Here is a 16,970-nt window from a genome sequence, read left to right as displayed (position 1 = left end):
TCCAGACTCCAAGCCTAGTGCTATATGTACGGTGGCACTCCCTGGTGGCCTCTACAACCATGAGGCATTAGAGAAGAACATTTGTCCTTGAAGAATACCTTTCTTAACCATTCTGATTCCAAGCACTGATACATGGGCTGTTCAGCACCTTGAAAAGAAATCATTAGATGTCTGAAGCTCATAAAAATCAACTCATTTATCACAGTTTATTTTCTCCCTTCAACCATGATAATATGGTACCCAAATTTGGTTTTCACTGGAGGATCTGTGTACACAGGCTTGTCTAGGCCACTGACAGGCAAAGCAAATGCTGCTTCTTGGAATGGGCCTACCATAGACCCTCTGGTCATCCATCCCAAATCTCCCTGAAAAAACAAACAAACAAAAACAAAAGAAATCAATTATACACAATTAAGTTGAAGAGTAGGGCATGTACTGTATGTTTGTTATCTTCCTCAAAGAAAAATCTGAGACCAGATTTTTGACAAGATCATAGATCCTGTTTCATGGGCTGCCAAACAATTTACCTAGTGGCCTTCTCTGTACTTAGTTAGGTGGCAGGGTCTGTTGGTGAGCCCTAAAGGGGCTTTACAGAAAAATCAGGTCTTTTTATTAGGTGTTTAAGGGAGATGCTCCAGCTGGAGATATCCAAGGTAGTGGGAGGCATGGACAAGAGTAGGACTCTGGAAAGAAGATCTGGGTCACAAAAGAAAGTGGCAGTAAGGCCTGTAGCCTTAGTAAGGCCCTCTACATCAGCATCAGAAGAGACAGAAGGGCCTGTCTCCTCTTTCAGTTCAGTGGGACCCCAAGAGTGGCCACAATTCAAACACAGCTCCAGAGTAGCTATGAAGAAATGGAGAGAGGAGACTGGCATCTTTAAAGCCCCTTCCCCTCCAGTGGGCACAACCCAAAGAGGGTAGCTACTTCTTCAGGTGCTCACTGCTCACTTCCACTTCTTAGTTCTGGCTCTTCTTGGCTGAGACCTTCACCAGATGTCACCAGATGATGTGTTCATTGGCATATTGGAGCCGGGGGAATGAGAAAAAAATTGAGGGTTAGGGCTAAGGCACAGTGCTAGCTGGAAAGAGAGAGGTACCCCCTGCCGGGCTTTATCTTCACTGTACTGTGAAGCGACTTCATTGAATCTCACTCCAGACTTCAGTTTTTCCATGGCCTCCATGATTCTGCCATACTTTTCACACAGAATATGTCGGACCTACAAGACAAAAAGAGGAAACCCACAGTACTTTCTATTACTCGAAACCCTTTCTCACAGTACAAGAATCAATTGTGTGATCCTTGCTCATGAAGTGGTAACTGAAAAAGGATCTGTTGGTACCATTCCTAGCTATGGGCAACAGGTGAATTCTTAACCTGGGGTGGGGAACCTGCAGCCTCGAGGCCACATGTGGCCCTCTAGGTCCTCAAGTGCGGCCCTTTGACTGATTTGTCCTGTGCAGTTTGGCTTCGAAGGGCCACACGGCCCTGTCTTAACCAAACAAGGCACAGAAGTGATCACAGAACGCAAAACAGAACATTTTGATTACACGAAATTGTAAGGCTTTTTGCACAAATGAAAACGCATCAAGAGAAGCAGTCGAACGGGAAGAAAATCTTTGTACTGAGTATCTAGGATAAGGTTTTGGTATCTGAGATATATACACTTAACAGAAATATATAAGGCCAAAAGCCATCCCCCAAGAGCAAAGTGGTTAAAGGACTAAATATCCAAAAGAATCATAAACTATTACCAACCACATATATGAAAAGTTGTTGCAAATCACCAATAATGAGAAATGCAAATTAAAACAACCTCAAACCCTGAAAACTGGCAAAGATGACAAAAGATGGGAATGGTCAATGTTGGGAGTGTACTACCAAAAACTACTACTACTACTACTACTACTACTACTACTACTAAGACAGGTATACTACTGTGAAGTTGGGGGAACTGTGAAATGCTTATTGACTTGACTATGAATTGGCTCAACCCTTCTGGAAAGTAATCTGGTATGCTGCTAGGCAAATATTCCAAGGAGGCCAGTGATAAAAACAAGAAAAGTCCCCATGCACATCAAAAAACCGAAAGCAGGGGCAGCTAGGTGGCGCAGTGGATAGAACACCGGCCCTGGATTCAGGAGGACCTGAGTTCAAATCCGGCCTCAGAAACATAACACTTATTAGCTGTGTGACTGTGGGCAAGTCACTTAACCCCACTGCCCAGCCAAACAAACAAACAAAAACAAAAAAGAAAACCCGAAAGCAGCCCTTTCTGTGGTAGCAAAGAACTGGAAACAAAATTGATACCTGCCAACTGAGGAATGGTGAACAAATGGTCGTCCAAGGACATAATGGAATATCATTGTGCTATAAGAAATGATGAATGTGGAAAAGTATAAGAAGACTTCTACAAACTGATGCAGAGTGCAGCAAAGCCAAGAAAACAATACAAGCAAGGATACCATAACGGAAATGGAAAGAACAACAAAAACAACAAAAGGATGGAAAGTGAATGTTGCAAAACTAGGAAGGCCAAGCCTGGCCCTAAAGGACTATGAGTGTGGGGCACTATACATCCTGCACACATTTCTATGTGCTAGTTTCACTGAACTTTTCTTTCCCATTTTTTCTATTCTTTGTAATAAGGGATGGTTCTTATAAGATTTGGGGTGGTTTTCACCACATGAACTAGTTACTGGAAAGGTGAAATTTAAGTGGTTGTACTAAATTGTATTGAGTCTGGTTACTGGTAGATTTTAGCAGAAACATCTAAGACTGTCTACAAGTAACCTGGACCAGAGAAGCAGATCTTCTAAGAGAAGCCCTTCCCTTCAGAGCTGCTCTGAGAACAGGCCCATTTCAAAATGCCCAAGAGCAGATGTTTTCAGAAACCAGAAGACTGCAGGAGACATCACTGAGCCCTAAGATATAACGTGCTTATGAAATGGACATTGGAAACAGGTTACTAGGAAAGAGACCAAATGCTCACCCTTCCCTCTCATTTCTTCCCCATATGTCAACTGTCTCTATAAGGCCTACTTACCGAAGGGGACTGCCCCCGAAGGAGTTTGTCAATGCGTTGGTTATGGGTTGTCTCAAAGACTAAGGGATGAATTGTTCTAAGATTAGGCCTGATGGTTTCTGTGGCCATCATGGCAGTCTCCCCTTAAGGAAGGCTGTAGCATACTCATGGCCCAAAACATGTACAAGGTCAACATGCCCTTTCAGGGACCCCTCTTCCTGGTTTTCTTTGGTATTTTCCTGGCTAGGAAGGGGAATCATACTAGCTACTTCAGTTAAATACACCCTCCTGACCACAGGCCTCATTATTATCTTTTGGCTCTATATCAATTATTGCATTATACTTAGAGTACCAGGGTTATCTCAAAACCAATTCCGAGAGATCCATAGTAGCTTTGCAAAGATGAATTTTTTTCCTTTTCTTCAGCATTTTTTGCTCCTGTAACACCATTGCCTCAACTTTACTAATCATTATGGATTGACAGACATACCTAATTTTTTTTTTTTTTTTTTTTTGTTACCATACTCTGATTTGTCATTTTAATCAAACTAAGTGATTCACAGGAGACGCGGCTTCCCAAGAATCAAAGGGGGGAGGGGGGTCATAAAATTGAAAATTGATTTGAATTCTATTTTGAAGGCTTAATCAATCTGGTAAATCCAAACTCCTTACCGTCAGAACTTCATCCTTCCCCAACATTCCAGAAACTTGCCTAAAGCCAAGCCTTATAACCACCTTTGTATTGTCCACGTTTGTAACCTCACCTGCTCCCCACTTATCCCAAATTCAAGTTCCTTGGTAACTTTACCCACCACCCACTTAACTCAAATTCACGATTATTCAAGGCTATTATGGACCATACCCTTAATCTGGGAACCTTCGTCTAGTGACTCAAATCACATGTCTTGGCTGTGGTTAAGGGGGTTTCAGAAGGGGAGGTCCAAATAATGTAACCTCAATTGTGATCATCACAGACAGCCAATCAGAAGAAGACTCATCTATGGTGCTCAAGATTTTGCTCTGTCGGGGCAGCTAGGTGTTGCAGTGGATAGAGCACCGGCCCTGAAGTCAGGAGGACCTGAGTTCAAATCCGGCCTCAGACCAAACACTTGACACATTTACTAGCTGTGTGACCCTGGGCAAGTCACTTAACCCCAACTGCCTTAAAAAAAAAAAAAAAAATTTTTGCTCTGTCATCTTACTAATTGTTATAAAAGACCCTGTCGGCCCTCACCAATTTCTTGGTTACTTTCAGCCTAATTAATAAATTGTTCATGCTGGGGGCAGAGGGGAAAAATAAGAGATGGTTCTCTGGGAGAGAATACTTTGGGAAATGTAGGTGATCTAAAAACAAGAGAAAAATGACCTGTTGAGTCAGACCAGAGTCTTACTCTCTACAGCAGGAAAATTCACTCAAACTCTGACCTAACTGGAGGAAAAGGATACTTTGCTGTGTGGAGGCCTCCTCAGTTCCTTTGGGGGTGGGGGTGGGGGTGGGCTGGGAGCAGTACAGTGAGAACCAAGTGCCCTAAATTGGGAAAGAACAGAACGAGCACTTCTATAGCACCTACTATGTGCCAGGCACTGCGCTAAACACTTTACAAATATGACCTCAATGGATCCCCAAGACAACCCTAGAAGATTGGTGCTATTGTTACCCCCACTTTACAGTTGAAGAAACTGAGACAGAGGATAAGTGACTTGCTCAGGGTCACACAGCTAGGAAGTGTCTGAGACTAGATTTGAACTCGGGTCTTCCCGACTCCAGGCCTGGTGCTCTGCACACTGTGGCACCCCCGGCTGCCTCTAATTCCAAGACGCAAGTTTCTAGGCAGGTCAAGAAAAGCCACTGACAAGAGGAAGAGACCTTGCCTACAAGGTTAGGACTATACCCCCTGCCTTCTGACCCTAAAGGAGCTCAGCCTCTTGACATTCTCCCATTTTCCCCTTCTGCTGTTCCATCTCGACTTTTTTTTCCCCATCAGACAGCACATAGACAAAGGCCACTCACCCAGGGGAAAGTCTGTCAACTTTGTCAAAGTGAACACACACTAGGCTTCGCTAGCTGTCGTTTTCCTGAAACAGCGCCTTCCTGTCTGGAAGCCAGGTCCTGTCCTCCCGAGGTTTTCTATTGTGTCTGCTTCCGTTCCTCTCCCCTGCCCTTCTGGGCACCATCCCTTCTAATAAATAAGACAAAGAGAGGGAGGAAAAGCAGGCCAGCAAAACTACCCAAGTCAGCCGCTAAGCCACTGGAGAAGGCCGTCTGCTCAGGCACGCGAGTCAGGCCCATTTCCTTCTTTCCATGTGCCTCCTGCTTTTTGGGTCCTGGTGACCTCATCTGACCTCAGTTCCCATCAATCTGCCCACATGTCTCTCATCCTTTCTTTTTGAAAATACATTTTGACTGATATTATTTGGTTTTTCTATGACCATCATGTTCTCCAGTATCAGAGGGCTATCCTGTATACCAAATAACATTTTTTAAAGACAAAAAAGGGGGGAAAAAATCAGCAGCAGAACTGATCAATAAAGCAAAAGAGTCTAAAAATATGGACAGTGCACTACACTTGCCCCACCACTGCAAAGGGGCTGGATGGGAGGGTCCTCTCACATGTTGGCTTTGGAACTAGGCTTGTTCTCTGTGATTTTGCAACATCCGCTTTCAGGGTTTTTTGGTGATTGTTTGGTGACTGGCATTGTTGTGGACATTGTGTAGAACATCTTCTTGGCTTTGCTCGCTTCCCTCTGCATCAGTTCATAGAGATCTTTCCTTCCACACTTCTCTTTATCACACGCGTCATTTCTTACAGTACAGTAAAATTCCATTACCAACTGATGGGTATCAACTCTATTTTCAATTCTTTGCTATCACAAAAAGTGCTGCTATAAACATTTCGTGTACATGGGGATTTTCTGTCTCACCATGTTGGGGTATATGCCTAGAAGATGGCTCTCTCGATAAAAGGGCATGGGAAACGTTATTCACTTTCTTAGCATGATTCTAGATTTCATTCCAGAAGGGCTAGACTACTTCTCAACTCCATCAACAATGCATCTGTCTTCACGATGAAAGCTCAATAGATTTAAAATGTTGATGATGCATAGGGTTTCTTAAGCCCTAATAAAACACTTCAGAAGACAAAGATGAGATCATTGTAACTCACCTTTACTGCATTTCCACCACCTTTGGGACCCTGAGCCTTCTTATCTGCACCCTCACTCGCAGAAGCTGCTCCCCCTTTTACCAAAGAGAAAAGATCATGTCATGCTATTTCGCATCAAGTTATGCAAGTGTGCAGACATCAGAACCAGCAAGCAAAAAGTGACAGGGGCGCACACGGCCTTAAACACTGCCGCCGTTAGGGTAGTTTCAGCTGAGCTCCTTATCTTTGCTGCAATCTAGGGGGAATGGTGGTACGTACTCAGAAGCGACAGCGACAGAAAACTAAGAAGCCTCAATCCCATTTTTTAAAAGTAGGTCTTCTTTTCCTGAAATCAGAACTGTCCTAGAAAATCAGCGTCGCCATGTCTCTACTCCATCTGCTTCTCCCTATCTTCCAACTCCAAACAAAACAGGATCAACTTCATTAATACAGTGCACAGAGTTAGATCAACGCGCGCACGCATCCTCTCTTATGGGACAGAAAATCCATAGCTCAACAGTCTAGGGAAGTAAGCTTCACAGGATGCCACTATCAAGAACCAAGTATACCAGACAGAAGAGGCCAGGACAACTGAAAATACTACACAAAAGAGTTTTTAAGTCAGCAGTTTCTGGAAGGCAAAGTAGAGATTTGATTCAAATCACTAGTCAGGAAGATTTTTTTTTCTCTACAAAATAATAAAAAGAACTAGTACTTATAGTTTGCGAAGTGTTTTAACAAATCTGATCTCATTTGGTCCTCACAACTAACCCTGGGAGGCTGGTGCTCTTATTACCCCTACTTGACAGGCCCAAGTTCTGACTCCAGGCCCAATGTTCTCTTCACTGCCTTCCTGCACCACCTAGTGGCCTCAACAAAAGAGTCAGATTCTTCACAACTTCAATATTGGATGGAAGATTCATTTTTTAAAAAATGTTTTACTGATGCCTTGTTTTTTCTGGATACTCCCTTCAAATGCACACACCCAAACTCACATCCACAAAATGAACCTTCTTTGGAAAAATCAACCAACACAGGGACTGGGATTATCAACGTATGCAATGCTTTTATCCACGGAAAGGAGAACAGGAATTCTTTTTATAAAATTCTTCTGAAGTCATGAGAGTCACTTCTAATACGCCAAGTGAACATGAGCATTTGACACTGAGATTCTTAGAACTAAAATATGGTTAGGTACGTTTTTCTGCCAAAATAAATGTGTAGTTTAAAAAGATGAACGTGCAAAATTTACGTATTTTTTATTACAAATGCAGTCACTATCCACAAATACTAATAATCAAGTAAACCTACAAAATAATAGATAAAATCTTACATGAAATTCTCAGCATTTAACTAAGTGGAATCTACTGCATTATTAGATACCAATATTCATTCCTACTTCCCACCAAGGTGTATTTGTACCTTTTCCAAATCAATCTGCAATTCTGCTTTGTTTACTTGAAAATACACATATAAAATATATTTAATATAATACAATAAATATATAATTTTAATTATGTATTTATATATATATAATTATATGATATTTGCTGTAAGATCCAAAAGTAATGTCTGCAAAGCTCTCCAAAAAGGTACATGCTGTTATATAATATATATTATTTACTAGCATAATACAATAAATGTATCATATGTATATTTATATATAATATAATAAATACATAATATATATATTTAAATGTGCGTATGTGTGCTCCTAGCTCAGTCACTGTATGTACAGTTTTGGTTCTGCTAATCTTATCTTGCCTCACCTCCCAGCAATACCTTCATATCTGCCTGCAATTTTCATATTTGTACTTTTCACAGAACTCTAGCATTCCATTACATTAACATGCCATAATTTATTCAACCATCTTCCCATTACTGGATTTGTATTATTGCCAGTTGTTTTCCAACAATAATAAAGCAGGTTGGAGTACCTTTGCAGAGACAAGTCCCATCTTCCTTTTCGTTATATTTTTAGGCTAAAGTCCTGGCAACAGAACCACTGGATAAATAGGAATCAGTGTTATGATTCTTTATACACGTGGCCATATTGTCCTCCAAAATCCTCCACTAGTCTACAGTCTGACCAACGGTGTATTAGAGCTTGAATATTCTTTTCAGTACTAGATTTTCTCATGTTTTGTTGGACTTACCACGCCCTGACAGTGGGGCATTAAACTCTCTCAGTATATTGATTTTTTTTTTAGCCCCCCCCCCCCCCCTTGCAAGGCTAAGGCTTTTCCATGATCGCCTTCTGGTTTCTATTCAGCTTTGTCTAGTGTCCTTAGTGCCGATCCAGCTTTTCACGATCATCCTTTCATTTCAGCAGATCTGGACCAAGTATGTTCCCTGTATATAGGATATTGTTGGAGCCTGTTTTTTAACCCTTTCTGTGACTCAGTTTCGTTTTGACGTTTGGTACGTTTACATTTAACGATGCAACTATTAGAGTTGAATTTTCTTCAGTCAGGACTGAGAAGAAATGAATGGACGCTTGCTTTCTAATTCTTGTTGTTTCTGTTATTTCAAATTTAGTGACATCCTACATCCACTTCCTATGGAGTACTGAGAACCAAGGGGGGCTTCATTCCCTTTCAGGGACTGCCCTGTCCCCACTCCACCCCCTTTCCAGTTTCCCTCAGACAACTCAACGTTCCAAGAGTTCGAATCTTTTAAGTGAAAGCAGATTCATCGTGGATGACTCCCCTCTAACCTCCATACGCCACCCTTATTCCAGCTTATTCCAGAGAGTCTGGAAGAGCCGGTGCCCACCTCTGACACCTGCACACTGAACTAGGGACGAGGCGTTTGTGCCGAACAGAACAGCCTCCCCCGCCTCCCCCGCCTCCCCCGCCTCATGACAGGCTGGGGGTGGGGGTGGGGTGCAGCGCTGGAGGATCCCCCCCCCCCACGGGGAGACAGGCTCAGGGGTGCAGAGTGCGGGGAGCCCCCCCCCTCCCCACGAAATAGGCTGGGGGTGGGGCACACGGAGCGAGGAGCGCCCCCCTTAAGCGACAGGCTGGGAAGCGGAGGGAGCTGGGAGTCTCCCCTCCTCCCATCCCGTGAAACGATAGGCGCGGAGAGAGAACAGAGAGCGTAAGAAAAGGAAGGAAGGGGCAGGGACGCAAGTGTAAGGCCGCTGAGGCCTTTGAATTTGATCATGCAACGCTCGGGAAGGACACGCACGAAGTCCCGACTCCAGGCTCCCTCAGGTATCCCTACCTTTCCCTCCTTTGCTAGAGCCGCTCTTTCCCTTGGGCGCCATCTTCCCCGTTGCCCGCTACCGCTTCCGTTACTACTTCCGGGGATCCAATTGCCGAAAACGCGGCTGAAGGTCCCGTCAGGATGTCCAATGATATGCCTGAAGAACGCAATCAGCACTTGGCGGTCACCCTAAATCGACGATAGTCAGGCAGTAGCTGAGGCAGCCACGGCGCCCGGGTCCTTCGATACCCTGACCAATGAAATAGAAGCTCGGCGGGACAGGGGCGGATTGCTCGCGAGACCGGTAGGGGCGGGGAAAATCAGGTCAGGGCCTTACGCCCCGCCTTCCAGGAGTTTCCCTTCCGGGGCGTGGAAACGTGGCTACGTCGGAGGGCTTCTCGTCGCCGGGCGGAAGCTGCGATCTATCGATTGCTCGGGTCTTAAACGTGGCTGGTGTGCTGTGAGGGCAGATCGGAGGAGATTGTTTTTCACTTGATTTTTCATGTTTCGTTTTGGTTTTCGTTGCCAACGTGATTAATATGGAAATGTGTCTTGGGTGACTTCACATGTATAATCGATAGCCTATCGTTTACCTTCTCAAGGAGGGAGGGAGAGAATTTTGAACTGAAGAAATTTTTTAGTGAATATTAAAAAAATTAAAAATTAAATTGATTGTTGGGTCTTAGAGCTAGAGCTGGAAGGGACCTCAGAGCCCATCGAGTCCAAACCCATCTGCGGAGGAGAAAACTGAGGCCCAGGGAGGGGAAGGGACATGTGAGACTGAGGCGGGATTTGCACGAGGCGTCTGTGGCTCGAGGCCCGTTCTTCGTCCTTGCGTCCGATTCCATTCACGCGGCCTGGATCAGGCACCTCGGTAGGGTGCCCGCTTCCTCTTGGGAGAGCTTTCCAGGCAGTGCTTTTGGAGGCGCAATTTGTATTTCCCGCCCCACGTTTCCTCCAGGCTCGGGGGATGCCGAGTCACTTGCCCACGGTCGCATTCCAGTCTGAGGGGCCTCACTCAAAACCCTGCTTGTGGAAATCAAGGCAGAAGCGATTTAGAATATTAACTCATTTGGGAAATCTTACAGGGAACAATGTATGTAGACATAAAGGAATACAGAGTAGGTTGTGCTAAGGGCAAAGGAGAGATCCGGATCAAGGTGTCTAGGGAGATTGGAGAGGGCAGAGAGAACAGATCCAGGAGGCGCTGATGGGCATGAGGAGGATGGGCATTCCGGGTATCGCCGATCCCGCTCTTTCCAGGCTCACTGCCTTCCGAAGCTGTCACAGCATGTGTGGGTTCCACAGAATTCCTCCTCAGATTTGGACTCAAGCTTGCCATTAACTCAGCTGACTCATTTACAACACCAAAGAGGAATTTGGGGCAGTGATTATTTAGTTATTTTTCCAAAAGATGCCTTAACAGATGTTGATTCATTAAAGCCTTCTAGGACCTGTGATTGGGGGGTGGGGGGACGGGGAAGGTTTTCCCTCTGCTCTAAGGAAGATGGAAACTCCTCTGCCACTTAGGAGACTGCCTTGCAGAATTGCTGAGGCCAAAAATAAATTTCACCAGCCTTTGATTGACTTTATTTTATTTTTCTATTTTAGAAATAATGTTCTCCTTGAATGATTCAGTCTAATTTTCATCCCCTTCATTTTTTCATTTTTTTCTTTATCATACATATCTTATGCTACATCAGACACACCTCAAAGTGAACAGCCATTCACTTTTCCAGATTAGAAATTAGCCCATAATTTTTCTTTGGTTTAAAAACTTTTACATTTTGTTCTATTTTCAATGAACTAACATTAATTTTCTCTCCCTCCCACTTCCCTTTATAGCCGTGTCTCATTGGACATCTTGAATCTGTAACCTCTCTGTCTGGAAGTAGCTAGCAGAGCTCATCGTCATTCCTCTGAAATAATGAGTGGTCACAGTATTGATCAGAACACTGAATTATTGTAGAGTTGTTAGCCTTTACTTTATTGTGGTCATTGTGTACAATTATTTTCTTGGTTCTGCTCACTGTACCTCAGTTCATACAACTCTCCTGAGGTTTCTCTGAAACCATCCCTTTCATCATTTCTTGTTGCAAAATGATATCCCATTATATTCATATACCACATTTCATTCAGTTATTCACCGATTGATGGGCACCCCCTAAGTTTCTATTTTTTTTTGCTACTACATAAAGAGTTGCTATATTTTTATACACCTGAATCCTTTTCCTCTTCTTTTGATCTCCTGAGGGTACAGGCCTAGTAGTGGTATTGCTTGTCTACTCTGTCATGTGCATCTCTTTAGTGTGGAAGGGAGTGGGCATAGTAAGTACCCTAGCCTCTGTGGGCCCAACAGCAGTCCCACGATGTTATATTATTAACTTTATCCTTTCACAAAAATTCAATTATTAAAAAGCAATTCTACAAATTCACCGTCTCTTCTGTGTGAGAGGGTGTGTTAGGTACTAGAGACATGAAGGAAATAGTCCCTGTCCTCACAGAGTTTACATTCTGTCTTGGGAAACAGCCTGCACACAGCAAAATAACTACAAAGTAGTTGGGGACAGGTACTAACACCCTATACTATACTGTATAATTCTGCACATCAGGTATGCTGTGGCAGATTTTACAAGGTACTACAGAATTCCAAATATCAAAGAGCAATATAGCTCAGTATCAGGCCCAGAGGCTGATGGGAAGTATAGCTTTCCTAGTCTGAAGGAGTGGTGGAAGGATCAGGAGAGCTGAGAGCCATGCAGAACAGATGATCTGGGAGCCCTGGAGCTCTGAGGAGAGAGAGAGAGATGGGGTACAGATATGCACCATCAGTGAGAGTTGATTTCAAGTGAAGGATGCTACCCTACAGTGACTATAATCATGAGCAAATGCAGCGTTGGCTGGTCTAGCAAAAGTGATCTGCCTGGACAGAACTTGGTGGTGCCTCACAGCATTGCGGAGAACTGGTGAATTTATCCACTCTTTGCTTCCTCTTCTCTCCTCCCTGCCTCTTTGCTTTCTAGTGTTAACAGCATCACATACCCTTCTGGAGTTTCCAAATCTTTCCTGCCTTGATTATTTGCTGTTTATACTCTTATAATTGGTTATGTCTCCAGGTAAAGGTAAGCTGATTTGGATTACATTTGGAGTGCCTGTTTTCCTATAGGGGAATGCCTTAGAATGAGAAATGCTATGGCTAGTGGAGATTTCTTTTCAGATAATAGAAAAGATAATAGAACTTAAGGACTATATCCGCTCAATGGCTAGAGAAAGAAAAAGATTTCTTCCCTAGTCTGGGAGCTCTGACTTTACTGAATTACATAAATATTCCACATAACTAGTTCCCCTGAATACCCAGGAAAAGAACAAATGTGAACCCATGAGACTAACTGTCTTGTACTTTAAAGGAAAAAAAAATGCCCCTCTGATGAACAAAGGAGGGCTTCGCTTCTCGACATTCTTTGTATCTACATCCCAAGTGTTTAGCACAGTGCCTGGCACACAGTACTTGTGGCACACAGCTTGTTGATTTATTGATTGAAAGAGTGCTGGGCTTAAAGTCATAGGAACAGAGTTTGAATCCTGGCTCATTTTAGACCAGCCTTTGATTTGGAATCTACTTAGAGCTTATTAGATTAAACATATTCTTGTAAGCAGCCTATTGTTGGATTTTGTTTTTTGATTCATTCTGTGACTCTTGCATTTTAATGGGAAAGTTTAGTCCATTCACATTTATCATTACAGTTGTTTGATTTTTAACTCATTTCGTCAAAAAGGAATACACACTTTCTTAGTCATATACTGAAAATCAGACATTTGCCTGGATTCATGAATGAAAGAATTCTTTTGCCTTGAGCGTTCATGGGATCATAGGACCGTATATTTCGAGCTGAGGAACCTGTGTCCAAAGTCACACAAGCGATAAGTAGCAGCAGGGGGGTCCTCTGATTTTGTTTCCACTGTACCACATTGTCATGAGGAATGTACTCTGTGAGCGATTATGATATAAGCTCCTCAGTACACAGATAGTGGATCAGTGGATATCACAGGATACCCTGTGAAGTGTTGACTCCATGGAGCCAGCGAGGAGGTTGTGAAGTTAACTCTCTATAGAAAAACTTCCCTTTGGAAAAAAGGAGCATGAGACATACAAAAAGAGAAGAACACTTTTACTATCAGCCAGAGGAAACATGATTGGACAATTCATAACGTAAAATTGATCAGGAAACACAAATGGCTTACATTCACTACCACGTGATCAATATCAGTTTGGGATGACGAGTACAGTGAGCACGAAGCATGCCTCATATTTGATGGACTTAGAGACTGAAAAGCAAAGGGAGCAAAATGAAGTCCAATCTCCAAAGCGGGGCAAAGTCCCGGCCAGTCAAAGGCGGTGTTACCGAGAATTTTGAGCTGGCGACTGGCACAACTCAGCCAAATAGCATGGAAGATCCTTGAGGGCAAGGATCATTTCCTTTGGGGCTTTGTAGCCCAGGGCCTAGCTTGGTACCTGACCCAGAGCAAGGATTTACGTGTTTATTGAATTGTGGAACTGAAACCAAGTTTACTATTGAATGCGATCATTTGAAAATTGCTTTGACTAAGGCAAAAGGTTGCAGTCAAATACATTTTGCCTGTTGCTCCCAAGGATTAGGACTCCAAATGAAGATAAGAATGAAAAGATTTTCCCTGCCAAACAAGCTGACACCATTAAAAGGAAAGTCACCATATGAGCTTAGAAAGTTGTTTGACCTCAGTTTCCTCATCTGTGAGACCAGGAGTTCCCATTCAGCTCTATGATCTTTGACATTGTAAACAGATGTTTTCTTCTCCTAGGCTGGAGTACTTTTGATGTAGCAACACGAAGCCAACATGCTCGATTGGTGGAACTGACAATTTGCCAGCTGATCACAGGGCAGTCTGTCAGATGACATGTATCTGCTTGACTTAATATCAGAAATAATACTCTCTGGGTTTTGGGGACTTAGCCATGACGACATATGTCATGGACATATGGGGTTGGAAAGGACCCACTCATCCGCCCTATTCAGGAATCCCTAAAATGACATTTCTGACAGATGTTCCCATAGCCTCTGTTTGAACCTGTCCAGAAGCTAGGAACTCACTACTCCAGGAAGTCCTTCTTTATACTGTGCAAGGCTACAACCTGCTACTACTTTTACTCACTACTCCTCATTCTGCCCTGTGGAGCTAAACCAAATGCATCTCCTCCTGCCTCTACAGAAATGTGACGGCAGTGACCATGTCCCATCTGGGCTCAAGTGCCCAGTTCCTTCAGCTGGTTCTCATGTGACAGTTCCAGAGCTGTAACTAGCAATTTTGACACCTAGAACCATCCATGGAGGGATGGGAGCAAAGACACCAGCAAACCACTGCATAGGGTTGGACTGTTCCAAGGAGGAAGATGCTCACTTGCAATACAATTGCTGAGAGGAAGTAAGCCATCGAATAGCTCCCTATCTTACCTGATAATTACCTGATAATTCTGATGAAGACATGGGAAATTCATTTTTTTCTACACTTCAGATCAGCAGTCTCTAAATCTCCATTCCCTAGGGCAAGGACCTAGTTGCCCTGCCCTAGTTATGCTGCTGCATGATTTACCACTTTCTGGTTATCGCGATCACAGTCAGAGTCAGGAGAGGGAAGTACAAAGGTCTGAGGGAGCTATCATTTGGCTGACATCAGAGTGTTGTGTAAAGAAAGCTTCTACTGCAAATCAAGAATTAATCTCATTTATGCCCACAAAGAAAAATCTAGCTAAAACAGCCTTCCTGGAATCTGGAAATAATCTCAACCCAGTTGGAATGCAATGAAGCTTAAAGTCTGTAAGCTACAAGCACCTTAAGACTTAAACCCTGGAGAAGGGATATTGGGAGTCATTTGAATTCCCCCTTTTCTACTCTCAGCTGTATTGCTGTTCCACCTCCATCCTCACCCTTATCCACTCCTCATTCTAGCACAGAAATGGGCTCCTGCCCAGAAAAACTGATTAACTACAGGATTCCCTTATATTCACCCTGGGGCACCCGATTTGTGCAGTGAGTCAGCTACAAGCCCAGTAGCTTAATGAATAAAGCATTGCCTCACTCTTAGAAGTCATTCAGCAGCATCGTGCTCATATTTTGTAAATGGTATTTACAAGAATCGTTGATCAGGAGCTCATACCTTTTAACCTTGGTTTTCAGTGTCTCATGCATTCCAGGGGTGCTAATGAGCACTCCATCGTATCCTCACGATGGCCATAGAACATGAGGATGGCCTCCAGCACATTGAATGGACCTCTTGGAAGTGAACTTAGTGGGAGGACATGGATGGGCAGGCTTGGAGGGGTTGGAGTGAGGACCCACATCTGTGAGGTCATTGATCCACTGGAGGGATGGAGTATGCACATTCTAGACCTTGTATGTGCTAAAGTCCCCTACTGAAGGCTCATGGTGGTTTGCAGCTGCCCCTGGGTTCTTGAAGGCAGTGTTAGTGGGGCCCAAACTCTGGGAGGGCCAAACAAGCTGGAAAAGACTGTGGTCTGGGTCTGACTATGGGCTATGTATCCATTGTAGACGGCCAGCATAGCTGGAGATTCAGCAGCAAAAAGCTGGCTGGAGGTGGGGGAGGGAAATGGAGTTTTTTGGTCTCAGCAACTCACAAAAGACCACCTGGGTCCAATGAGGCACAGACAGCTTGCCATCTGCACTGTACTTACACTGATCATCTCATGGTCACTTTGATTGTGCTGGGCCCCGGGAAGCTTTTGTCTGCTTGGAATTTATCACAAGCTCCTTGATTGCTGCTGGCACCATTTGCCTTGTTCCTCAAAAATAAAATAAGGTAAAAATCACACTCACACCCACATACCCACTCACACCCACACCCACACACACACCCACACACACACACACACCCCCACACCCACACACACACACCCCACACACCCCCACACCCACCCACCCACACCCACCCACCCACACACACACACACACACACACACACACCCCACACACTCTTTGGCAAACCTTTCTACATCTTGTTGATTTGGGTGTTCAAATGCGCATGCTTGGCCAAACTTTTGCCAAGACTGTCCTTGCCTCTGAGACAAAGTCCCTTTCCCAGCAGCATCTCACCACATACAGGCAAATGTAGGGAGGAGGCTGGGGCTTGGAGGTGGGCTCCTTCACCCATCCACTTGCAGACAACATGAAAGGAAGAAATAAATGCAAAGGATTTGGGGAAAGAAGAGTTTGGTGCTTCTGTCAGGCACAATGGACAACCACCCCTAAGAGACATGGACAGCAGTGGGACAATTGTGCCTTCCCTGCCCAGGACTTTTACAAACTTTTTAAATGCTCCTGTCATCTGAATCCAATGGAGAATGATCTTCTTTGCACATTAATGACATAATATTAACAGAGTGACACTTGCTCCCTGGCTTTTGGGTACCACTGTTGGGAATTCCTGGATAGACATGATATTGACCAGTAGAGGAGGTCACCCTGGTCATCCTTCCTCCACAGCAGGTTTTTATAAAGAGGAAGGGGGAGACCATGAGGGCACTGAGCATCTTGGGAAAGGAGAAG

The 16,970-nt window shown here is 44.0% G+C and overlaps 1 protein-coding gene across 1 annotated transcript; it reads right to left on the bottom strand.

Moving 5' to 3' along the window:
• Window positions 1-178: 178 nt before the first annotated feature.
• PIN4 (peptidylprolyl cis/trans isomerase, NIMA-interacting 4) lies at window positions 179-9,497 on the bottom strand. Its single transcript, XM_027836765.1, has 4 exons — window positions 9,391-9,497; window positions 6,187-6,260; window positions 1,097-1,216; window positions 179-365 (listed from the first exon to the last, which is right to left on the bottom strand). The coding sequence occupies exons 1-4, from the start codon at window positions 9,431-9,433 to the stop codon at window positions 207-209; spliced, it is 396 nt and encodes a 131-aa protein (XP_027692566.1). The 5' UTR covers window positions 9,434-9,497; the 3' UTR covers window positions 179-206.
• Window positions 9,498-16,970: the final 7,473 nt, after the last annotated feature.

Source organism: Vombatus ursinus, unplaced genomic scaffold (genome assembly GCF_900497805.2).
Source record: "Vombatus ursinus unplaced genomic scaffold, bare-nosed wombat genome assembly UNPS02014819.1, whole genome shotgun sequence".
Taxonomy (NCBI): domain Eukaryota; kingdom Metazoa; phylum Chordata; class Mammalia; order Diprotodontia; family Vombatidae; genus Vombatus; species Vombatus ursinus.
This window is presented reverse-complemented; position numbering and strand designations above follow the sequence as displayed.

What these genes read in the sequence shown, in the direction of transcription:
- PIN4 (XM_027836765.1), bottom strand. Translation starts at nt 9,433, where the DNA reads ATGGCGCCCAAGGGAAAGAGCGGCTCTAGCAAAGGAGGGAAAG. An exon ending in CTCTAGCAAAGGAGGGAAAG is followed by an intron (nt 6,261 to 9,390) that starts GTAGGGATACCT and finishes CTTTGGTAAAAG; the next exon opens with GGGGAGCAGCTTCTGCGAGT. An exon ending in AAGATAAAGCCCGGCAGGGG is followed by an intron (nt 366 to 1,096) that starts GTACCTCTCTCT and finishes TTGTTTTTTCAG; the next exon opens with GGAGATTTGGGATGGATGAC.